This window comes from Denticeps clupeoides, chromosome 4, assembly GCF_900700375.1.
Source record: "Denticeps clupeoides chromosome 4, fDenClu1.1, whole genome shotgun sequence".
NCBI classification, from domain to species: domain Eukaryota; kingdom Metazoa; phylum Chordata; class Actinopteri; order Clupeiformes; family Denticipitidae; genus Denticeps; species Denticeps clupeoides.
The window spans coordinates 14,846,143-14,871,674 of record NC_041710.1 but is presented as its reverse complement, the minus strand read 5'-3'; the positions used below and the strand labels follow the sequence as shown (position 1 = coordinate 14,871,674).

Below are 25,532 nucleotides of genomic sequence, written 5' to 3'. Positions count from 1 at the left end.
TTTATTTATTGTTCCTTTTCCTGTCCTTCCTTCATAACTTCCTAATTTTTTTCTTTTTTCCCTCTCTTGCTTACCCTTCCGCCTGGGCTCCTTTTCCCTGCCCAGTGTCATTCTCCCTTCCTGCACGCCCCCCTCTAGTACCTAATTAATGGCATTAATTATCTCAAATTAGCGGCACGGTTCTGGCAGCCGGTTTTGTCCCCTTGTTCCCTTTGTTTCGGGGAGGTCTGTGACATCGCATTGTCCCCGTGGGGATGTCTGTGCCCTGATGAAAGGCTACGGGACCTTGTTTCTCCTCAGGTGTGTGTGTGTGTGTGTGTGTGTGTGTGTAGATTGAGTATGCATCTTATTAGTTTTTTTTTACCACAGTACTAGCCAGACACTCTTCTTGTAGGTGTGAACATTCTTCCACCCAGGTGTGTGTGTGTACACACATATGCATGTGTGAATGTCAGACCAAATTGGGTTTTTATTGGTGATTGCAGGGCGAGTACCTGGTGGGCGAGGGGCGCGGTCATGACATCGGTCAAAAACTGCAAAGATTAATTAGGACACAAAATTGGCATCATGTTTTACTATACCATGAATGCAAGTGAAAGTGTAAAAGATTTAATTAAAACTTTAATGTTGCTGGTATGAAAAGTGAAACATGTCAGGGATTTGTGAAGTGAAAACCGCAATATTCTGCAGCTGCATGAACATACAAAGGTTTTGAAAAATGAAGTAAATTTAAGCGTGAATTAGTTTAGCCAGCTCAGTAGTGTGCAGCCTCTTCTTCAACATTGGTGGTCCTTCATTCTGTTGAGGTCAGTCCAGGAGTCCCGCAAGATCTCCAGCAAATGTGTAGAAGCAACAAGCACGTGAAGTTCACAGGAATATCTGATTTTGGGCAATTAATTACCCTGGTTGACATGGAAGCTGCTCAAGGGGGGATCTGGTGTTGGGCTGTTCCTTTTGTGGGTTCATGTAGAGAGAGATCATGCTCCACGCCACACTCCCATTGATTAAAAGGCACATCTGTCAGCCAGCAGTCTTGATTATGCACACAAGCCTCTCCTGCTAATCTTTATAGAGTTGACTCTGTCGGCAGACTGCTCGCCTAGGATCTGAACCAAGCAGAGGGAGGGAGGAAGACGGGGGTGGGATGAAAGAGTGTGGTTCAGCTCAGCGGCTCCTGAGGAACCACCTTGGATGCTTCCTGTTGGCCACTGCTTCATGTAGGGCAGCCAGTGGACTTCCGTGTCTTCTGAATGATTTGAATCAGTAGATTCACATCAGGTTTTACTATTTGGACCCCTCGCACGGTCATTTTGGTTTTTAAGTGATTCGGTGACAGGGGGAAGTAGTTTGTTTGACCGTGAGTATTCAGTGGGGACCAATCACTGTCAATTTTCCCATCAGTGGAACATGAAATTACTGATGCAACATTCTGTGGGTGAAGACTGCACTCCCAGACTGCTTAAAATGGAAGCCATGGACACAGTGGCTGTCAAAATGTTTCCCTTCTATTTTTGACTTGGCCAGATAAGGGGCTTGTCGTTTGTCGACCGGTATTCCAGTTTATAACTCTTTCTCCAGTGGACACTCTCCGGTCTCGCTGGCATTCCTCATGCACAGCCAGACAAACAGTGAACATCTAAATATGTGCTGGAATTACACAAATACTTTCTGTAGGCTAACACAGCCCATGCATGTCTGATAGTGTCTGTGTAGGTGTTCTTTACATGCATTTGCTGTTCCTTCTAATGTTTTTGAATTTCTTAAACCAGTTCAGCTCAGACTGCCATTGGTTTTTGGTTTTTCTGCCTAGAGACAGATTGAATCCAAGTATTTACTCGTTTCCCCGTTTTTTATTTTGACCTACAGCTAGACTGGGTAAAAGTCATTTTATTAAAAAAACAAATAAAAACAATAATTATATATATGTGTGTGTGTGTGTGTGTGTGTGTGTGTGTGTGTTAGTCCCTGACTACTAGAGCTGAGGAAACAAGACCACAAGAGAGGAGTGCAAATGAGGATGCTGAGTGCTGATGATGATCATGGCTACTATAGGAGTGCCCTCCCCACACTATAGCTTGTTGCTATTGTCTCTGCACACCCTCAATTCCACACACCTCCTTCAACAGCTGGATGGCGTGTTGTCAAGATATAACACATGCATGATTATCATTACAACAACTGGTTCTCACCTGGGTCCAACAGTGACTTGCAATTTTTATTTTATTTTTTTTAAAGAACTCTTTACCATGCAGGCGCCGGTCTGGTCAACATTGGAATCAAGTGCTCGCTGTAAATATTATTAAACAGTCTCACTCAGAATCAGCTGTCTGTTCTTTCTGCTGATTTAATTCCATTGTCAGATCATGATGAATATTGTTAATGTGATCGATTTTAGACCGTATCGCCCAGCTCACCATTCTGCTGCCAAACAAATTTTCCTCATACTGCCCGTTTTCTCCATCCATCCATCAATCTCTTTTTCTCCTTCCTGCTAACTCATTCTACTACCTCATCTCTTCCCTGTCCTCCTATCTCTACTTCTTTCATTCCTCCTTTTTTTTTTTTTTCTTCTTCATTCTCCCTTTTCTCTCATTCTCTCTCTCTCTCTCTCTGACTCCCTGCTGGCAGATGATTGACGGCCTGAGGGTTTTAATGGCACTGGAGAGGGAGAGCTGAGGTCGGGGTTGTCATGGCAACAAGGAGAAGGAGGCCTCTCTCTGAAGCACCTGAGTGAATCTGAGTCTCTGCTTGCAGATTGCTGCTCTCCCTCTCTCTCTCTCTCTCTCTCTCTTTCTCTCTCTCTTTCTCTCTCTCTCTCTCTCTCTTACACACACACACACACACACACACACCTGAACATACCTAAACACACTCATACATTCTATGAGGGACAGTCACACACATACTTGCAGTGCCCACACATGTGATCCTTCTGTATATGTACACACAAAATCTCACAAACACAGTGGTCTGACTGCCTTGTAGCGCTAATACACTCTGGTCGCCCCAGGTTACGGATCAGCAGACGACTGGGTTGTGATTCAGTGCTGCCCTCAACTGCTGGTTGGCTGAGTGAGGGGAGGTCAGCGCAGGGTCACGCCTCTGAGAGAGCGAGACTGAGGAACTGATGCCTAGCGACCCACAACCCCACTGATGAGCTCTAACTAGCCTGAAGCTGCACTGACTTCACACTCATACGCTCGCTAAATCACGTACTCTTAACAGCCCTGCAAAAACACCAGGACTATGCCGCCATACACACACACACACACACACACACACATATTTGCAAAGGCAGGACTTGGCTGAATAAGCTTTGTGTCTCTGTGTTTGTATGCCTGTTGCATGCTTGTTACCATGGTCCTCACCTGGCACTCAGACATGTGTCAGTTTAAAGCTATTTATGCATTGGACTGAGAGGGGTTATGTGTTTTTATGTCTGTGTGTGTGGGTTGGGGGTGCATTGCAAGGAGGGTTTGGTTACTGCTGAGTGGAGTTGGGGTTGAGGTCTTGAGAGCTCTGACTCACTGTGGTGCCCATCTCTCTCACACACACACACACACACACAAACGCACACACACACTTGCTTAAGCCTCCTACCCATCTCATATGCTCTAAACAGCCCTTGCACTGCTCCTCGTGTGTAAGCAGAGGACTGGGAGAGGGTCTTCCACTGTTTCCCTGTATTGGGTGGTGGTGGTGGATTGTGCACAGTTCATGTACACCATTTCCACCCCGAGGTTCATTTCACAGCAAATGAACTCTGGCTTAATGTCAATCTGCTTCATGTGCTCAAATGCAGATGTGGCTCCTAAATCCACATATAAAAAAGTTAGAAAATATAAAAAGTAAAATCAAAATGTATTTATAGAGCTCAATTAAAAGACAACTTAGTGTCAGTGCTATGGTGAATTGGCATTCAAGGCATCTTTTGTCTTTTCAAAGTGTTTTATGGAATTCCTTATCAATTAAGTTTGACAAATAATTCAGGCTTATGCCATCACTCTCGCACAATCTACTGTTTTCTCTCAAAAACATAGTTGATGACTGCAAACATAATGCTTTGTTCCAAGTGTTTATTTAGTCTTGATAAAACAAGGGGGGCGGAGTGTGTATACACTAATGGTCGTCTAAAGTGGAGAGCCATTTTGAGGTCTCCTCTCCATATTGCCTTATTCCATTGGTAAATGTGTCTTAAATCCTGTGATTTGCATGTGTCTACATTCATGTGGAGACTCCTGAGTGAACTGTTTTGTTTGTTTTATTGGCAGAGTGCGGCCGCAGCACCCAGTCCGGTTATGGGCAACATGCCCCCAAATGATGGCATGCCTGGTGGACCAATGCCCCCGGGATTCTTCCAGGTAGGCTGCTCTTTTCTTAATCTATATCAATATTCTTATCCATCATCCCTCTCTGCTTGCCCATTTGCTTTTTAGTACATCTCGACTTCTGAGCATCAGGAGTGTGTGTGTGTCTGTGTGTTAGTGTGTGTACATCTGTGTCAAAGCGACAGACAGAGAAGCAAGAGTGTTGCTGCTTGTGCTAATAGTCTGCTTGTAAGAGAATGAGGGTGACAGACAAACTGTGGATTTTTACCAGTGGATTAGGACTGTGTATGAATATGTAATGTTGTATGTTTTGAGCAGAAGATTTGCATCTTTCTTGTGGGTTCATTATTGTTGGTCAACAAAATGTATGCCTAGTCAACCGACCCTTTGACATGATTAAAATGATTCGGAACGTAAGTGCTGGTCATGCGGTGATCACTATAATGTCGTTATATTGTTGAATAAAAATGAGACTAAATATGGTAGTATTTATATGAGAGAGTATATAATATTAATATAAGATTAAAAACTATACCAGAATATCTCTTCATTTTTGTTGACTACCTTATTTCTTCTCATTTAATGGCATTATTATATCACTGTTTCTGTTTCTCTCTCTCTCTCTCATCTGGTCACACAGATGTCACTTTTGCAATAGGCAATCGCAATATGCATTATTTGGATTTCATGAGATGCTTATATGGTTTAGCAGATGACTGGGAGAAAATGAAGAGGCAATCTTTGGATGCTCTTTCTTTACAATGAAGTGGAAAAGAAAAAGTGTGGTCAATAAACATGGAACAAATCAGAGTATCTTCCTTGTCTTGAATACATGTTGCATATTCTTGAGTCTATAAGGAAAACAATAATTTAATAAGATAACCTTGTTTTAATTATGAAATTGTTTTTGTCTGTTCTAGGTACCTGTACTGTACTGACTAGGTTAAATATAATTGTATTAGAGACTAAAATACAATTTTCATTGACTAAAACTAGACTAAAATACTGATGGACAATTATGACTAAAATGTGGCTGAAAATAAATGACTTTTAGTCAACTGAATTTTGACTAGACTGAAATGAGTATGTATTCGACTAAGACTAATAAAGACAGCTTTATAGCCACCAGAAACAACTACAGTGTTCATCACTCCCAATCAACTGACCTGTCCTCCACACCTTCCTGCTCTGTCTCTTCTACCCTTACATGTTTAGTCACTAAACCCACACAGTGGCTAATGAGGCATATGTGTGTGTGTGTGTGTGTGTGTGTATATATACACACATACTGTTAAAAAATAAAGAGAACACTTAAACAATGCAATGTAAGTTAATCACAATTCAGTGAAATCAGTCAACTTAAGAAGCAACACTGACTATCAATTTTACATGCTGTTGTGCAAATGAAATAGACAACATGGAAAATACTGGCAATTAGCAAGACATTCCTAAAAAGGCATGGGTCTGCAGGTGGTGACCACAGCTGAATTCTCCATTCCTATGTTTTCTGGCTGATGTTTTGGTCCCTTGCTGGAGGTGCTTTCACTCAAGTGGTAGCATGAAATTAAATCTACAACCCACACAAGTGGCACAGGTAGTGCAGCTCATCCAGGATGCCACATAAATGCGAGCTCTGGCAAGAAGGTTTGCTGTATCTGTCAGCGTAGTGTCCAGAGCATGGAGGGCAAAAAACCAGGAGGACTGCTTCCTCAGCCTTTGTGCAAGGAGGAACAAGAAGAGCAGTGCCAGAGCCCCGCAAAATGACCTCCAGCTTGCCATAAATGTCCTCCTAATACAAGACTATGCTAGACCTCATGTGGCTCGAGTGTGTGAGCAATTCCTGCAAGATAAAGGCATTGATTCTATGTACTGGCCTACCCATTCCCCAGACCTGAATCCAGCTGAGGCAGTGGTGGCCTAGTGGTTAAGGAAACAGACCCGTAATCAGAAGGTTGCCGGTTTGACTCCCAAGGTGCCACTGAGGTGCCACTGAGCAAAAACATTGTTCCCACACACTGCACTAGTGCCTTTCATGGCTGCCTACTGCTCACCAAGGTTGACAGATTAAATGCATAGGACACTTTGTTCTTCAGTGTTTCACAATCACTTCACTTTCACTTGAACACATCTGCAACATCATGTATGGCTCCATCCACAATCACTGTGTCGCACCCCAGACTGTCCAGGAGTTGGCGGATGCTTTAATCCAGGTCTGGGAGGAGATCCCTCATCAGGATCTTGCCCAGACGTTGTAGGAAGGTCATACAGGCACGTGGAGGCCACACACACGAAGGACATTACATCAAAGTTGGATCAACTTGTAGTGTGTTTTTTTTTTTTTTTTTTTCCCCCGAGTTTAATTTTGACTCCAAATCCAGACCTCCTTGGGTTGATCAATTTGATTTCCATCGATTATTGTTTTATGTGGTTTTGTTGTCAGCACATTCAACTATGTAAAGAACTAAATATTTAAGAAGAATATTTCATTCATTGCTATTAATTTGTGAAGACTGCCGTTTGCAAGGTTTTTCTTCTGAATCTGCATGTTTTTGAAATATTTTACCTTAACCTTGAAATATTTTCTGGTAGAACATTTGGTCCTCACTAAGCTGCAAATGCATGCACTGATTGGTTAGATATATATATATCTGTACATGTTCTGGTAAATAAGATCATGGACAATTACTAAAAATGCTGCTACACACATTTGCCTGTTTTCTGTTGTGCCTTGCCGTTGGCTGCCCTTTGGGTGGGTGCTGGGTGTGTGTGTTGGTGGCTGAGTAGTTGTGTGGCCGTTGTACATGATGGACAGCTATGGCATTTGACTACAGAGGTGATAACGTAGCATGAGTTGAATAGATGAATATGAAGGAGGAGACGCTCAGCTAATGGGACTGTGTGTGTGTAATATGTGTTCAGTTACCATCCCTATCTATTGTGCTCTGCAACAGCCTGCCTGGCTTTGTGTGGCGTACGGAAGTGCTATTTATAAACTGAGAGGAGGAGTGAATGTAGGAGCAAGTCTGTGTGTGTGGGCTAATTTTGTAGAAGTGGCTAGTTTTGTTTGGATGTAAGGTGGGTGGGGAAAAAGTAAGAACTGCTTTGCGTGGGCGTAAGTGTGGTGTTGCTACGTGGCACAGTTGGACCATCAGGTCTGACCTCTTTTCTCCCCCCTGATTCCTTCTGTCTGCGTAAACCAGAGCCTGCTAACACACACACTCAATCCTTTCCGGGGCTGCCTGCTCCTCATCCCAACTCCAGCTCATCTCCTGTAGGCGGAGGTCAGCGCCAGGCTATGGCTAAATCTGTTGAGACTTGGAGAAATTAACAGAGTGCGCCGGAATCAGCCATTTTCCTGTGCTGTCAGATTCCTGCCCTGTTTGGGCCAACTAGTATGGTTACTTGCTATGAAGCTTTTATTCAAGCAAACTCCATGCTTCTGCTTTAGGACATTGATTTGATCTGATTAAATAATGACCTTTTGACTAGGGTTTGGGTGCAGTGGGTCAGCAGAGCGGAGTGTTTGAGAAGAGAGGGATGATTTGCTTTGAATAAAATATCCCTTATTCTTCTCCTCTCTTGGTACTTCCACATGTTCTTCACGTGTGGGTGATGGGGAAAGTGAAGTGATTGTCATAGTGAAACATTGTAGCACAGCACACAGTGCACCGTGTTTTGTTGCTTATAACAATACTCTCTGCTTCAGCCATTCACAGTAGGGCTCCAAAACACTCAGAATCTTCTTATATACCCTGATCACCCCAGCATTAAAACCACTGACTCTTGAAGTGAATTTTTCACTTGGCTACATTGCTACCTATCAAGTGGTAGAAGATGGGAAATGTAGGGAGAGGTCTTGTGGGTGTTCGGGGTTTGAACATAGAGACACTGGCTGAACTGATGAATGACCAACTGGATGATGGGTGCCTAAAGCCCTCTGAGCATATTTGGATTCTCTGGAAAAGCAACCGCTAACGTCTTTGTTCTAGATACCACAGATACCTTATTGGGTTTTGATGGTATGAGGGTCCTGGACTTTTTAATGAAGAGTTTCTGGGACTCAATGAACCAAAAAATAATATTATAATATAATATATAATATAATAATCTTCAGCCACAAAATAAAATTTCTTTTATTTTTATTTTATATATTATATGTATGTGTGTGTGTGTGTGTGTGTGTGTGTGTGTGTGTGTGTGTGTGTGTGTGTGTGTGTGAACTTTTCATTAAAAATTATAAGTGCATGTGCAAATTCGTTTGTATTGGACTATCCTTTAAATGAACATAAAAAGTTCACAATCTTCTTTTTTTTTCCCCCACTTTTTTTTGTCTTTGTTAACACTGCCCTCCAGTGGCTGTAAGTCTGCAACTGCAGTGTTCTCTGCCGCTTGTGTTCTATGCTGCGAGGTGGCTTTGTGTTATAGCCCCAGCAGGTCCCTAAAGCGTCCTGGCATCAGTGCTTAGTGAGACTGCTGCGCAGGGACGATCCGGGCGGTTTTCTCTTTAGCCAAGTGGAGAATGTTTTTATTAATCGCTCCCTTCAACACTGGTGTCACACCTCCTCCCCCCTGCCTTCTGTATGGGAGTGATTTGGCCAGGCCACAGCATGGTCTCCATGGGGACTAGAGACAGAGAAGGAAGGAACATAAACGCCATATGCTCCTTTGGCTGTTTGGGTGGTGCACAGGTGGGGGGTGACTGGTATATAGAGCAGAGTGGGTCACCACAAAAAAGGGAAAAAGAAGACAGACCACCCTCTGTGTCAGTGCAATACCCATAGAAGTGGCTCACTCTCCCTTTTAAGGTGTTAGGGTTGAGAATAAATGCAGGAAATCCCATGTGCTCCTTTATCCCGTCTATTTGTGCTCCATAAATCTTCATGTTGTCAACTTGAAATATGTCCCTACCATCAGGGAGAAAAAAAAACAAAACAAAACAATACAACAATATAATAACACCAATGGGATGAGTCTAGGTGGATTAGATTCTCCTATTGACCTTTGAACTGGTGTCTTTGTACCTCTCATTTCCCTCTGCTCTCTCCAAAGGGCCCGCCTGGCTCCCAGCAGTCACCTCATGCACAGCCACCCCCACACAACCCCAGCAACCCCATGATGGGACCTCATGGCCAGGTAAGACACTCTCTCTCACACACACACACACACACACACTCTTTTTCTTTCTTTCTCTCTCTCTCTCTCCCGCACACACACAGCCAGGTTGGAATTTCTTTTGTAGGAAATTGATAGGGAGTGGAAATATTGTAACTGGAGTCACTCCATGAGCCTTGTTGCCAACCTCACATACACACAGGTACATGCATAATGGAACAACTTTGTACACCTGGTTTGTGTCCTACACTAAATGGGATTCAAGCGGCAACGCGTGCATACAAACACGTAGACACTCCTTTTGAAGTCAACCACTGTTGGTTTTGTGTAGTCATGAGACTTTGCTCAATATGTCTGTATGTATGGATGTATTTGTGGGTGGAGAGTAGTTGCTGGAACTGACTGGTGGCATGAGAAGCCTGGATCAGACGGGGGGTTGGTGCCGCTCCTGCCACACCCCGGGCCGCAGCTTTCCCTGAGGGGATGAATTATTCACAGGCCTGCCTGCCTCTGCTGCTGGAACTGGCAAGAGGAGCACCGGGCCGAATCCTGCACACACCATACCAGCACATCAATGAGCCATTAATAATACACTTAGAGATACAAATGCACAACACACAAGTACATCACACAGACACCAAACACACGTGTGCACAGACTCGCACATATATAAGACTGGTCAACACACACAGACCACACCACACACACAACAACACTCTGTATGCTTGCACAAATGCATTGACAACTTGTCAAATGCTATATATGCAGGGACATGCAGCACATACACACACACTGCCACAGTCGAATGGATGACTGGAGCAGAAATCTTTTTCTGCTCCTGTCAGGAGTGAGCAAGGATGATTGGAGCGAAAGAGGCATATCAGGCATTATGTAACTTTCCCCAACCAAGCCCTGACTGCTTATCCTGGCAACACTACTCCAATTAAGTGTGAAAGCCACACTCCACCACCGCAACTTCTCTTATTTCAGGAGAGCGTGTCAACATGTTTCTACACACACCTTGAATGCTCGCTGGGGATGAGGGTGGATGAGGCCCAAAATGAGCCAAAAACAAGAGAGAGAGAAACAGGAGCAAGGGTGGAATTTAACCTTTTTCCACCACAACCCCTTAGTCGTGTGGAGTTTAAGCAGAAATGCACGTCTAATTGTTTCCCTGACGGACTCCAGGGGCGAGGCATGGATCCCACTTTCTGGTGCTGTGGTCACTCCCACGGCAGTCAGAGCTTTCAGTGCACGAGTCTCCCCACGTCCTCATGATGAGTTCATATCAGAGAGGCTTTCATAATCAGCCAATCACACACATGCTTCCCTATGGCAGATTGACTATATCTTCATAATGGGTGAGGGACGTTGAAGTTTGGCAGGTGTGTGTGTATGAGAGGTCATCCACATCAGTGCATCTGCCTGACCATCCCACTGCCGCTGCCCAAGCTTTTTTTTTTGGTCATTTCTTGTCGTTGTTGCCGTTTGTTACCTGTGCGCATGTTTGAATCGGCAACATTTCTGCTCTGTTCAGTCTAACAAACCACACCGCTTTTATTTCTCTCCCTCTCTCTGCCCCGCCTTCACTTCCCCATCCTTCTGTCCCTGGCAGCCGTTCATGTCTCCGCGGTACCCAGGTGGACCCCGGCCATCACTCCGCATGCCAAATCAGGTACCGTTTGCCCTCTGATCAATGCTCATGTACTTGGAAGGCTTCACACATGCATATGCAAGAAATCATTTGGATTTTATGAAGTGGTGATGCAGTTTATTACAGCTCCAATATGCCTTTCAGTATTTTTCCTCCCGTAATTCTCTAGCATTTTGTTGGCATGACTCTAGCACCTCACGGAGTATCCAGATTTTCAAATATTGATGCTACTGCATCAGATACATAATGGATTTATTCAATTAGCTTATGCTCTTATAAAGAGCAGCATGCTGTCACTAAGCAGCACCGGGTTAAGTTTCTTGTTAATTGCAGTGATGATAATTGAGCTTTGAAACTTCATTGATAGCTGACTGTGAAAATATTGATGTCTATAAATACTTACTGTAGTCACTATTCTTTCGGTCTCTCAGCCTCCAGTTGGCGTTCCAGGGTCACAGCCACTCCTGCCAAACAGTTTGGACCCCACCAGACCTCAAGGTACCAGCAGATCTCAACACAGATGGACTGCAGCGGCAGAGGTTATCACCCTCTTCACTCATGCTTTCTCCTCTCTTGCCAGGACACCCTAACATGGGGGGCCCAATGCGAATGAACCCTCCCAGAGGAATGGGTGGCATGGGACCACAGGTACACCAACTTTATACAGTTTCTTCTAGCACTACCAGTGGTCAGCAGTATGTTTCCACATTGGTATTCCCATAATTACCGCCAATATTTTCTACACTGTGCATCATGGTAAATGAAATTCTGAAGTGATGTCTGGCCTTTAAGCCCGTGTCCTACAGTCCCCTCTCTTTCTCACCTTTTTTAACCCTGAGCCGGTAAACACAGGCTGCCTACAGATGGGCAGCTGGTAAGGCATCTGTTTGACAAATGGGAAAAATCTGTGGAACAAAGAAGATTTGCTTTAGACCCGGTGCACCCACACAGACATTACACCGGCACATAAAGACTGGCATGTGCCCCGCAACATTACACACTTTGACAAACACCCGTAGACAAACATAAGAAATTGATTACCGTCAAAATCATTGGATTACGATTTACACTGCAAAAAGGGTTCATACTGATCAATCAATAGTTTGCCTGTTCAGCAACATTGAAAGTGAAGTGACACACAGCACACGGTGACACAACGAAATGTGTCCTCTGCTTTTAACAATCACCCTTGGTGAGCAGTGGGAAGCCATGACAGGTAAAACCGGCAACCTTCTGATTACGGGGCTGCTTCCTTAACCGCTAGGCCACCGCTGCCCCGGGTTTAAAATTGTGTAGTCTGAACTAGTTGTTGGTAGTTACTTTGACTTGTCGATCTTTGACCCTTAACTACTCTGTGGAGTACTCTGGAATGCCAGTGACACCTCTGTGGTAAAAGCAGAAACAAATTTCAAATTTGTGTGGCTTAGATTTGACTGACCGAATAAGTCTTTTCAGGGGTAGGCTGCCCTAGTACTTAATACTGACCTGCACTAGGGCAGCCTACCCCTGAACACTCAAATTATTCAACTAGTAGTAAGTAGGGTTCCAACCTGTGATTTTTATGGTCCTCTGGTTTGTAGGTGGGTATGTTATGAGCACGGCTACTTCAATCTTATTTTTTAATTCCAAATGCTCCCTTTGCTTCCACTATGCAGAACTATGGTGGGATGAGACCGCCGCCCAACTCTCTAGGAGGGCCAGGAATGCCTGGCATGAACATGTGAGTACTTGAGTCATTCTTAGGACTGGATTTGTATGTAAGGAGACTTCACTAATGTCACATCATAATTTCTTTGCAGACATGGTCACAGACACAGACAAACATGCAGATGCTTTAGCACTGTAGCATTCAGATGTGTGACATTTTGAATCCCAGGTGCTAATAGCTGCCAATGCTTTACAAAACCAAAAGACCCCACTTTGTGTCCATTGCTTTTTTTTCCCCCACACCAGACTAAGCATTTTCTGATCCTACTCATACTCATCAGTTCTTGATAGTTTTATTATATAAGGGTCACATGTTAAACAAGGCAAATAAGTATGAACATGAATAGTGCAAACAATCTCCTCATGCTCCTTTCTGCTCTTTGTCTTCCAGGGGCCCAGGAGGACGGGGGCCGTGGCCCAACCCCAATGCTAACTCTGTAAGAGTCAATGAATCATGCCATTGTTATCTCAGCTGTAGCTTTTTATCAGTGGAACAGGAGTCCTTAAGGCTATTAAGGAGGGAGTTAAGCTAATGTTATCAGTATACGCTGTGTGTACCATTCATAAATGTGCATTAAGATGACAGTTTTTTTTTTTTTGTCCCCGCAGATAGCATACTCCTCCTCATCTCCAGGCAACTATGTGGTGAGTAGCAAACAGTGGACTGTACACTTGGCCATCTGCACTAACTCTTGACCCAAAAAAAAAGAATGGCACGGGATGTGGCGGTAAAAGGAGAGAAATTTAAAATGCAAAATTAACTACATGTTAAACTTTGTAAATATATAGATTATATTTTACTCAAGTAATTACTATTTTCCTCCATTTTGCTGTTGGCGTCTCCTTTTCCAGTAAAGTATCTCCACATTAGTCAAACTGTCGCGACAATTCCCCAGTGCCTTACAGTGTCTTTGTTTTAAGATTGCTCCTCTGCTGTGTTTGCATCAGGAGCTCTAGGCATTGGTAGTGGTTTTATGAGCCTGAGCAGGAATTTATGGGCAATGTGTCTGTGTGTGCACTAAAGCTCATATGATTTCTTTTTCCCAGGGTCCTCCGGGAGGGGGGGGTCCACCAGGAACTCCGATCATGCCAAGTCCCGGAGGTCAGTTGTGTATTAGTGTGTCAGAATAACAGTATTATACATGTGTGAATATACAGTTGAGTGAAGAGAACAGTTACATGTCACAGAGCCACTTCTGGTTGGACCTAGAGAGGTCCGGTGTTTTAAAAAGATGAATTTTGTGTACAATGGAACCAACCAGTGCATTTCACTGTCCTTGAATCAACCTTGGATAATCGAAACCAAGTAATAGTAATACCAGCCCAATAAAGCAGCAGTTCTCTATTACCTTTCTGGCGACCCACAGTTCTCATGTCCCCAGCATGCATTTCGACCCCTTCATTAGCAGGATCAGGTTTTTTGAGGTGTGTGTGCATATGTGTTATCCGGAAATGTATTTATAATGATCTCTCTTTTGGGTGTGTTATTTTTGCAGATTCCACAAACTCCAGTGAAAATATCTACACAATGATGAATCCCATTGGACCAGGCGGCAACAGACCTAATGTGAGTTGAACCTTGTATCATCTCCTTTGTGAAACAGATTGTTAAAAGACAGCAGTTGATCCATTATATCTGTATAGCTGTTAACTTTTTGTCTATGTGACTTCATCTGTTAGATACATGTGGCCGTCTGTGTGTTAAAGGTGTAGACTGTGTTTGTTTAGCATTTTGACTTGTTTTGTGATTTCTACAGAGCAGGTGTTTGATAAAATTCTGATTTACATGCTCATTAAGACTATTAAAGCTGAAATGATAATATTCACATCTTTATTTTGTCTCTCAGTTCCCCATGGGTCCTGGTCCTGATGGCCCAATGGGTGGAATGGGTGCAATGGAACCCCACCATATGAATGGATCATTAGGTGAGAGCTGTCATAGACAGGCTGGTTATATGTATAGATGATCAACTGAAGGCTAATATATAATCATTTATTTATTTATTTGTTTGTTTATTTTTATCTTAGGTTCTGGCGACATGGATGGGTTGCCAAAGGTCTGTAGAAATATGTGTGAAGGCATTTGACTTGAAAATGTGTGTGTTTTTAGTTTGCTTATTAATTTGCTTGTTTTTAATCCCACAGAACTCTCCCAACAACATGGCAGGCATGAACAACCCCCCTGGCACCCCACGTGATGACGGCGAGATGGGCGGCAACTTCCTCAACCCATTCCAAAGTGAAAGTGTGAGTAGAGCCCACCCTCAGTCCAGCCCTCCAGTCCTCTGATCCTCCATTCATATGGCTCATTCCAGCAGCCGCAGACCTGACCGCCAGTCAGCTGGCATTCAATAGTGAGGACTCAAAGTCATTCATGTTCGTATGAGAGGGTAAAGTGTGAGTGCAGCGCCTACCATGGGCTAGGAAATATATCAAGATAAAATTATCCTGATATAAATGTACACATTGTCGCCCAAATTGAATTTTCTTTCTTAACAAACTCATTTTTTTGTATTTTGTTCCCTTAAATTATGAATCTGGTTGTTTTCATACACATACTGTTATCAGTTTTGGCCAATTTATTGCAAAATTAAGTGATTTTAAGACTCCATCAATAGGTTAAGTGTTATGTACTTATACACTGTTGTAGCCTGATAGCTCAGCCCTGTAATAGGCCAACTGTTGGGGAAGGAAGTTCAAAGCTGGTAGTTTGAAATGTCATTGATCCCATTGGTCACTGCCTTGTAAACACAACCATGCATTCTGCTGCATTCTGGGATGCACCGATAGGCCATCACTGTACTGCATTGTGTAATGTTTTCATATTTGTTGTGTGCTTGCTCTCATCTCTCTCCCCTCCCCTTTCCCTCTTCTCTCTTTTCAGTATTCACCCAACATGACGATGAGTGTGTGATTCTTCTTCTTTTTTTTGTTTGTTTCCTTTTATTATTTTTTTCCCTCTATTTTTGTTTTTTTGGTACCCTTTTCAACCATCATTTTGTGTTTCCCCTTTAATCTGATTTCTTTTTGTGCCTCCCAACCCTGGCACCTCAATAACAAATTAAACATTCAAACAACATTTTTATAAAAACCATCACCCCAACCCCCCTAACTTCCCCACAATGGCCACCTCACCTCGAAAACTGCCTTGGGAACTCTGTACTGCTCAGCCCCCTGGGATGCCCCTGGAGCATGGGTCCCTTGTGAAGCCTCCACTCCCCAGCGCGTGCAAAATGAGTGGAGGTGGCGGGAGTGGCGGTGGGGGCAGGAAGCAGCCTGCGAGCCACAGGAAGTCCCTCCTCACTGACTCGACCTGCCTCCCTGGATTCCTCTCCGGCCCGAGACAATGAGGCCAGAGAGAAGGGGAGGGACCACCCATTCAACTAATCATCTTTTCATTTTATATTTTTGTTGGTTTATCTCGTGACCTTATGGATGCAGTAGTTTTAAGAGATGGGGAAAAGTCTGAACCTACCATTTAATTTTTATTTTCTTTTAACGTGTAAATTTTAATGAGTTTTGGGCAATTAAATGTTCTCATTATTCTTTGTATGTATTGTATTATTAATATTATTGTTTTTATTAATATTGTTCTGATTATTATAATTGATTAGGTTTTTTTTTTTCCTTTGAAGGGCACATTGTGTATCTTTGCAACCATGACAATGACCAGAATAAGCACACCAGTTGTACCGTGGTTATGTTAATTTTGTTTAGATGTTATTTCTGTTTGCTGTGTTTTTTTTTTTTTTTTTTTTTCGTGTGGCTGACCCCAGCATCCTGTAACACCTACGTCTGTTGCCCCCCCCCCCCCCCCCCCCCCCCCCCCCCCCCCCCCCCCCCGACACTTTAAAAATCAGCACCATCCCATTGTAGAATGGATGAGACCTGAACTGTATCTGAAGCCAGAAAATATACGTTTTATTTTAATCATTAATTAGAGCTGCATTTCTAGCACTCGTTTATTCAGTTTCACGTATTATCATGATCCCACGGCTGGTTCTGTTTAAATATCTGTACACTTCTGTGAGTAGCAAACAAGTTGATGTTTACCTTGTACTCATGATGCAGGTTTCAATGTTTTGTTGTATCATCAATCTCAAACTGTCGGATTGACTAAATCAAACACAACTGTTTTTTTTTGTTTTTTTTTTGGGATGGTACTACATTTTTATTTTTTTTTTTATGGACTACGCAAACAGGTTAATTTAAAGTTAACCCTTCAGTTACCCCTTCGATTCAGAAGGTTATGCATTTTTGGTTTTGTAATTAATTATCATACGTATGTCTTGCAACCTGCAACAGTCAGGTTGTAAAGTATATATGTAAATATACGAGTTCTAATATACCTCCGAACGATTTGTACCATTACCTGTGTCCTTTGGAGGGCCCTGAGGCTGTCCTATCCCTCTGCATGTTTAAAATGAAGCGATAGTGGAGAGGAACTGCTTAAGTCTTTTGGTTTGAAATCATGAGATACGACATCATTTGATTATTATTGATCATTTTACTTAAACAAAGCTAAAACATTTTCAGTGTTCTAAACTTGCTTTGGAGCTGATTTTTATATTCTGATTTTACTTAAGGTACTGTCAATTCCAGATGTGTGTGTGTGTGTGTGTGTGTGCGCGCGTGCCTGAAAATTTTATTCAGTGGGGGGCAAAAAGTAACACCACAAAATGCTCAGAAGCTCTGAAGATACCTTCACTGTCTGCAATTCCTGGTTTGACACTGTCTAAAGGAGAAAAAACGTAGAGGATGAAACTCAACTGCTTCTCATGCTTGTAAATAAGAGTAATGCCAGCTTGCGTGTTGTGCTAGCCTAGCTTACCAGTCTATGAATCCTTCTGATGGAGACCCTCCACCCATCACATGCCCCACTCATATGTATGCAAGCCTTCCCAGGACTCAGGCACTGGTCTTGTTTCTCAGGCTCTGATTGGCTCCAGCTCTACTTTCTGCTGTGTTTTAACCTGGTTTCCCATTGGACAGTATAAAAACCAGAACCAGCGGTGGACTGTGGTTCGTCCTGCGGCGCGGCAGATGTGGGATTTTGTTTTATGGACTGTAGCTCATGTGCTCTGCAAAAGCTCACTCTGCCTTAGATACAAGGGTACAGAAGGGACTGATGGGAGACCTGGGCTCTTTTTTTTTTTTGGTTTCCAGATGTTTTTTCATTCTGTTGCCAACGTCTGGAAATTTGTAACAGTCCTAGCAACCAGTCTCCTTTGCATATGTGAGTACCTCATCGGTGATGCAAAACTGAATGGGTTCCCTTGAGCTGGAACCTACGGCATTGATATGTCTGGACTGTACTCCATTTTAATGTTCAGTACTTTTTACTTTTTTTTTTTTTTTTTTGATAATTGTTGTTGTGTATTTAAACTAAGTGTATTTTTTTTTTTTTGGTTTGTTTGGACAAGGCGAGGAAAGGCCTGGTGATGTGATAAGGCAGCACAACTCTACTTCCTGTTTTTAGTCTATATAGCAGCTGAACCATAGACATTTTCTAATGGAGCAGATCAAGTACTGCAGGAAATCGGGGTGGGCCTGGTTGCTGTCCGGAACAATCATTCCCACCCCACAGAACCCGATCGCTATTGCCCCAAAACCCACAAGAATACAAACACACACACACACACTGCTCTAAGCTTAGATCTTCATCTCAATCTTCAAACGTGTACTTTTCTCGTTTATTACATTTTTTTGTAAATACTGTATAATGCATTTTGATATCATTGACATTTTGATATTTCAGTCACTACCAATGAACTCAAATCTTCCAAAAAAAAAGAGAAAAAAAGTCCACGTCACCACGTTTGCATTTTAGTGCAATGTGCTCTCCCAAGCAGTTTTAAGACTTTGTGCATTAATTCTATAGGAACACACTTTTAAAAGACTTGTCACAGGTCATGAATTAAAATTAGAAATGGACTGCAGAGACTGCAGTTAGCCAGCAGTGGTACCGGACTCCCATAGCTAGTAGAACCATTTTCCAACTGTCGATGTACATGACCCCAGAGGACATTGTCTCTTTAAAACCAGGCAGGGACCACACATTGCTGACTTTACTATGAAGGATTTTTATCTATTTAAAATAAAACTGAAAAAAAGAAGGAAAAAAAAAAAAAGCTCATTCTAAATAATAAAAAGTAGTAATAAAAACGAGGAGGAGTGCTTCCTCCCCCTCCATGTTATCTTGAAATGCTGTTGTATAGAGTTCAGTCTCCGCTATTCTCCCAGTCCTCCATGTGATGCAGTCACTATGTTGGCCATCTCTGTATTTTCTTGTGATGCTGTATGATAATGTAACATTAGGAGGGTGAGGGGAGGGCGCGGTGTCTGGCTGAGGAGGCAGGAGCGAGATGATTTCTCTGACACCCTTTCATTGTTCTTTCTGACAACAAAGCAGTATTGGATATGAAGCAGTCTGTCACCGCGGTTTGCTTTGTATTTCATGTTAGGGTAGTTTGGATCCTTGTCTTAGGGACTTAAGTGTCTTGTGTAGTAAAATAAAACAGTCCTTTGTATGTTCCTTTATATTGTAAAGTTTCTTTAGACTAAACAAAGTTGCTTATTAAAAAAAATGAAAAAGATGGAAAAACTGCATCAATAATAAATGTAATTTGTTTTTGTTTTTTCATGGAGTCGTTCCTTATTTTTGCCTGTGTCCCTGCAATGTAGATACATGACTAATAATAAAAGAAAACTCTTAATGATATTTTTTTTAACCTGTTTACTTTCTCGGTGTTTTAATGAAGAAAAAAAAACCTGCTAAATAAAGAGCCGGTGCTGACGCGCTCCTGCTCTCCCGGGGGTCGTGGACCGCGCCGCCGGCATCAGTCACGCTGCCCTGCCGCGCCGGTGCGGGGGCGAAGAGTCGTGGCGGCCGCGCGTCCGTGGGGGAGACTGCTGCACGTTGATTAACGCGGCGAAGCGGCGACCTCGGGGCTGCAAGGCCCCCGCGACCGAGGCCCGGTGCTCCTCCAACATCCGGGCATCGTTTTCATACGTGTTCGTTGTTTCCAGTAATAATTATATTTTGGGGTCTTAATTGACTTTGACCTCTTTACATTTGCTTGAATAAAGTCCAAATTTAGACCGACAGAGGTTAATTGTGAATTCTTAAATTAATTAGTTGCTATGATTAATTACTCATGTTTATATTTTGGGTAATTTTACATTTTACGCGGCCCAGGCATTTAATTTATTCTCAATTCACGTTTACAGGATCTGTATTTTTGTGCAGCTACAATTTAATTGTGCCGGCCTTACGGCCGTAACTCCGCCTGGCCGCCAGGCGGCGCTGCAGCCCCTCGGAGTAGTTCTCGTTCTGACGTCATGAGTCAAAGGTTTCCTGCTGACGTCGCGCCCCACGTGTTCGTGGACTTTAAGCTTTAGCGAGTTCACAGATCGCTGCTTTCTGGTGAGCTTTTGAAACAGAATTACTTGTTAATATACGTGTTTCGAAATGTGAACGCAATTATGTATGGAGGAGGATCTGTAACGTTAGTCATTTTCGTGGCTATCACGTTTATTCTATAGTAAACAGACCTGTCTTCAAAAATGTTGTTCAGTGCTGCGCAGTTACATTTGCATTGCCATTCACATGTAGTAATGATAATAATATATTTAATTTATTACGCGTTTTACAGAAGAATTGGCGCCGCAATACACAGCAATACAAAAAGCCCCGTAAATTAGAGCCACATATGTTCCGCTAAAAAGAAGGTTTAAGTCCTCGTTTAAAACCGTCCGTAGACTCTGGCCATTCCACCGGTGACGGAGTGACCCGCGGCGCCATCACCGCTCCGTGGAAAGGAGCAGATTGCGCACAGTGCAAAGTTTTGTCCTTGTGGGCTGGAGGCGATTTGATTGTGCTGAAGGGTTGATGGTTGTGGGTGGAAGTAGACACATTTGCCTCTTACACTTTACCCTGAACGTCTCTTGGGGGAAAATATCGATACAGAAATATATCGCAGTATTTTACGTGGTGATATTGTGTCATCAAATATCTGTTTTTGTATACAAATGTGGTCCACCAGATGGTGCTGTCGAGCGTTTTCTTTTTTGAGCTCAGCAGGGACGAGAGTCCTCCACTCCTGTAGATGGCACTGTAAATATATAATCACAATACATCATGATATAATCAGACCATGACCGATGTATCGTGAGATCCTTGCCAATACTCACCACTAGTTTCTGTAACTACTGATTGTAAGTTGCTCTTAATGAGGGCATCTGGGGCAGTGGTGCCCTAGCGGGGAACCCATGAACCGCCAAGGTAACGTCCCCAAACAATGCTCCCCGAGATGGGTTAAATGCAGAGACCACATTTCACTGTGTGCACTGGGTGCTCTTCTGTGTCACGTGACAACTAATCACTAACCTTTTCACTAACCTGTGACAGTGAAAATGCCATAAATGATCATTCATGGTAGTGGTGACTGAGCCAGTGTTCATCAGAATCCTATGCTAGTTCTGGATATGAAAGTGATTAGTTGTCACATGTGACACAGCACAGCACCCAGTGCGCACAGTGTGGTCCCTGCATTTAACCCATCCCCTGAGGGAGCAGTGTGTGGGGACGGTGCTTTTGTCAGTGGCACTATTTGGTGGCTCAAGATTTGAACCTTATTATGGGTCCACTTCTTTACCTGCTAGGCCACCACTGCCATGTGTTGGAGTCCATGAAGATGTCATAAAGTAGCTTCTTTCATTTAGGCAGCAATGGCGTCCTATACCTGCATCAGCTGTCGTGTGTCCTTTGCCGACGGCGAGGTGCAGAGGGCTCACTACAAGACAGACTGGCACCGATACAACCTGAAACGCAAGGTGGCCGACATGCCCCCTGTCACTGCTGAGAACTTCCAGGAGCGGGTGCTGGCGCAGAGGGCAGCGGCTGAGATGGAGCAGGGTCAGGCGCAGAGTGGTGGGCAGACCTGTGCCACCTGCAACAAGCGCTTCTCCAGTTCCAATGCATACACCAACCACCTCCAGTCCAACAAGCACCAGCAGGCTGAGAAACGCGCCCTGTCCGCCGCCAAGCAGACCGTTCAGCAGATGAATGAGAAGAACCTGGAGAAGGGAGCAGAGATGGGCAAAGACGCACAGAACGAGGCGCTGCAGAAGGCATTACTGGAACAGCAGAGGCACAAATCTTCCAAAACCACAAACACAGATGGGAGGGATGGTGCCCGACCAGATAAACCTCCACGAATGCACTGGTTTGAACAGCAGGCAAAGAAGTTAGCTCGGGAAGAAGAAGCAGAGGAGGAGGAGGAAGGTATTTTGAGATTGGTATGGATTGTCCATACCAGCCCCATAGCTCATTTAATAAACAAAGGCCTCCCTAAATCAGCATTATTAAATATAGTTACACTTTCTTAATAAACCTGAATATAAATGATCAACTAGAGATGAATACATGTATGGCATTTTTGATTATAGATCCCTTCGACATTTCTGTAGATTTGTCGTATTAAATAAATTCTTGCCGCTGAAGTAATGTAATGTAATCTACTAGTTTCATACCTGCTGTTTCCTGATAGAAGAGTGGGAAGATGTGGGTGATGATGATGAGGAGGAGGAGGAGGATGAAGAGATGGCTGCTGATGAAGAAAAGGAAATGGAAGAAGGTTCCTCAGAAGAGCCAGGTTCTCTTCCTGGGACCATTCCGGTGACAGACTGCCTGTTCTGTGGTCAGCACTCTCGCTCACTCAGCCGGAATGTGGCCCACATGACCAAAGTGCACAGCTTCTTCCTGCCAGATATAGAGTACCTGGTGGACTTGAGAGGCCTCATCGCTTACCTAGGTATGAATGTTTTCACTTTGTCACATTGCCTCATCTAGGTTCATTTAGAGAAATGCACATTAGTCATTTGTTGATTGATTCATTTTATTTGACATAAAAAGCTAAACTGAATTTAACAAACAGCACTCTAATGCCTATTGAATACAAGATAATCAGGGATAGGCTGCTTCTGCTTATTCCTGTGTTATTTTACTGAACTATAATATTTCTGTATTTTTATGGCATTTGTTTTCCAGGAGAGAAGGTTGGAGCGGGAAACGTGTGTCTGTGGTGTAATGAGAAAGGTCGCTCATTTTACTCCACGGATGCTGTACAGTCCCACATGATCGATAAGAGCCACTGTAAACTCTTCACAGATGGCGATGCAGCACTTGAGTTTGCAGATTTTTATGATTTTAGGTAGTGTACCAGATAGAATAAAATTAATGCACCTATGCGATGTATATACATATGATAGCCATTTCTGTTCATCTAAAAAAAAAAAAAAACAGGAGCAGCTACCCTGATGCAAAAGATGGGGGTGATGTAGAGATGAAGGGCGGAGAGTTGCCGGCTGAAACGAATGTGGCATTTGATGATGAAACTCTGGAGCTTACGTTGCCATCAGGTAAAATTTCACTTTCTTGTAAATGTCATTTACACAATTTTTTTTCACAGTGTGTAAAATAAGCCAGAATTTTCATACTCATTTTAAACAATATAAAAGTAGCAGATTAAAAAGGATATACTGTGCATCCAGAAATTATTCACAGTGCATTACTTATTCCACACACAAAAAAATGAGAAAGCACATATAAGTATTCACAGCCTTTGCCATGAAGCTCAAAATTGAGCTCAAGAGCCTCCTGTTTGTCCTGATCATGCTTGAGATGTTTCTGCAGCTTAATTGGAGTCCATCAGTGGAAAAACAATTGATTGTATTATTTGGAAAGACACACACCGTCTATATAAGGTCCCACAGTAGACAGTTTATGTCAGAGCACAAACCAAGCAAGAAGCCAAAGGAATTGTCTGTAGAGCTCTGAGACAGGAATGTTGCAAGGCACAAATCTGGGGAAGGTTACAGGAAAATTTCTGCTACTTTGAAGATCCCAATGAGCACAGAGGTGCATCGACAAAGTATTGATCAAAGGCTGTTAACACTTATGTGCTTTCACGTTGTCATGATGGGGTGTTGTGTGTAGAATTCTGAGGGAAAAAAAATGCATTTAATCCATTTTGAAATAAGGCTGTAACTGGAAAAAGTGATGCGCTGGATCGAAAGCAGTTTTTCTTAGCTAAGCAGCTTCACTGTGTTTGTACCAATAAAATGGTTTAACTATTGTGTTCAGGTGCGAAGATTGGCCATCGCTCTCTAATGCGCTACTATAAGCAGAGGTTCGGGGTTCAACGGGCTGTGGTGGTGGCTCATAACCAGAAGGCTGTTGGGAGAGTCCTCAGACAGTACCGGGCTCTTGGATGGGGTGGCGGTGCAGGTAAAAGGGGCATTTACACTTGATGCTGTGTATATGTCCGGTGTCTTTAAAGTGAATGTCATAGTACCTGCTTCAGTCTGAACTAAAAGTGACAAGTGTAAACTGCTATGGTGATCCTGCCACTGGATTCACAAAAATGGCGTCTCCATGCTTGTATCTTCCAAAATGGTCATTTTCATTATTGGACATAACTATATCAGCCCATCCTTTATTGTTTTATCACCTTTAATTCTCCAACTGTTTATCTTCTTATCACTCCCAACAGGACTAAATGCTAACTAAATTATTATGAATAGTTATCCAAAATGACAACATACAGTAGCAGACCTCTCTTCTCCTGTGTTTGCCAGGTATCAGTGGGACACTGCGGCAACAGAAGGACATGCAGTACGTCCAGCGGATGAAATCCAAGTGGAGGTTGAAAATGGGCATGAACAACAACGCCACAAAGCAGGCCCATTTCAGGGCTCAAGTCATGTTTTAATTCCCATATGTGTTTGTCCAATCAGGGGGCTGGTCTGCCTTTCAGACTTTTTTCAAAACCCTACATCTGCTGTCATGTCTCATTAAATGATATTTTGATAATTTCCCCAGGACATTGCATGATTTAACTACTTAATGAATTCTAGTAATGGCTTAGGTATGAGCACATGGTGAGCATATCTCTGTTCTGTGGTTACACAGATTGAACCAATACCCTATCTGGGGAACATTCAAAGATTTAACATATTTTTATGGTTATATGATTAATCATGTATATCTGGAATATTTGTATCAAATTTTAAATTGGATATAAATAAGTCAGTGTACAGACATGACTTTTTTTTTTTTTTTTTTTCTCTCAATAAAATGTAATTATTGCACATTTTGCCTGTGTTCTTCAATCATTTATGACATAAAATGCATTGTTTTACTTTATTTATCACAAACCATATTTGCATTAATTGTTTGTTATTAGAGGATTATTATTACTACATTACTCTAAATCATCTTTTATCTTTGAGTCCTTGTGGAATGTTGCAGTAAAATAATATACACCTCCAGAGATGGCACAGACAAATACAGGGCTTCACTAGATATCATATGTGACACTTGTGCGAAGTCAACTGTGTCCTGCCTCAATGACTACACAATCACTCACAACCATCATTTTGAAGTGCTGTGAGAGGCTGGTTCTGAGGCACATGAAGACCCAACTTCCACAGAATCACAAACCGCTCCACAGATGATGCAATCTCGTCTGCTCTTCACACAACCCTCTCCCACCTAGACAAGAAAGACACGCCAGAATGCTGTTTATTCATTATTTACATTTAAGGCATTTGGCAGACGCCCTTATCCAGAGCGACTTACAACGTGCTTTCAAGTTACCATCGATGAAGTGATCAGTTCTGGTTCATGAAAACAATCTTTTTATTCACTCTGTTGTAGATTCTGTACA

General features: G+C 42.8%; 2 protein-coding genes across 4 annotated transcripts in view; both read left to right on the top strand.

Moving 5' to 3' along the window:
* Positions 1-16,531, top strand: part of LOC114788402 (single-stranded DNA-binding protein 3) — a 46,623-nt gene extending 30,092 nt beyond the window's left edge. Inside the window, exons 5-18 of the mRNA XM_028976950.1 lie at positions 4,272-4,361; positions 9,378-9,461; positions 11,056-11,115; positions 11,526-11,592; positions 11,675-11,742; positions 12,750-12,814; positions 13,193-13,238; positions 13,411-13,446; positions 13,849-13,903; positions 14,298-14,368; positions 14,649-14,727; positions 14,830-14,858; positions 14,947-15,048; positions 15,686-16,531. Coding sequence (XP_028832783.1) covers positions 4,272-4,361; positions 9,378-9,461; positions 11,056-11,115; positions 11,526-11,592; positions 11,675-11,742; positions 12,750-12,814; positions 13,193-13,238; positions 13,411-13,446; positions 13,849-13,903; positions 14,298-14,368; positions 14,649-14,727; positions 14,830-14,858; positions 14,947-15,048; positions 15,686-15,715 — 882 coding nt within the window. The 3' untranslated portion in view covers positions 15,716-16,531. The remainder of the gene's footprint in view (positions 1-4,271; positions 4,362-9,377; positions 9,462-11,055; positions 11,116-11,525; positions 11,593-11,674; positions 11,743-12,749; positions 12,815-13,192; positions 13,239-13,410; positions 13,447-13,848; positions 13,904-14,297; positions 14,369-14,648; positions 14,728-14,829; positions 14,859-14,946; positions 15,049-15,685) is intronic.
* A 3,615-nt stretch (positions 16,532-20,146) lies between these two features.
* On the top strand, positions 20,147-24,904 carry znf622 (zinc finger protein 622). Of its 3 annotated transcripts, none has more exons than XM_028977551.1 (7): positions 20,147-20,227; positions 21,530-22,087; positions 22,353-22,616; positions 22,853-23,015; positions 23,108-23,223; positions 23,948-24,091; positions 24,442-24,904. In XM_028977551.1, exons 2-7 carry the CDS (start codon positions 21,532-21,534, stop codon positions 24,573-24,575), a joined length of 1,377 nt encoding a protein of 458 aa, XP_028833384.1. In that variant the 5' UTR covers positions 20,147-20,227; positions 21,530-21,531; the 3' UTR covers positions 24,576-24,904. The 3 variants fall into 3 exon arrangements, with proteins under 3 accessions (XP_028833384.1, XP_028833385.1, XP_028833383.1); XM_028977552.1 differs by having other exon boundaries at positions 20,148-20,227; positions 21,526-22,087; positions 22,356-22,616; XM_028977550.1 differs by having other exon boundaries at positions 20,148-20,227; positions 21,526-22,087.
* Positions 24,905-25,532: the final 628 nt, after the last annotated feature.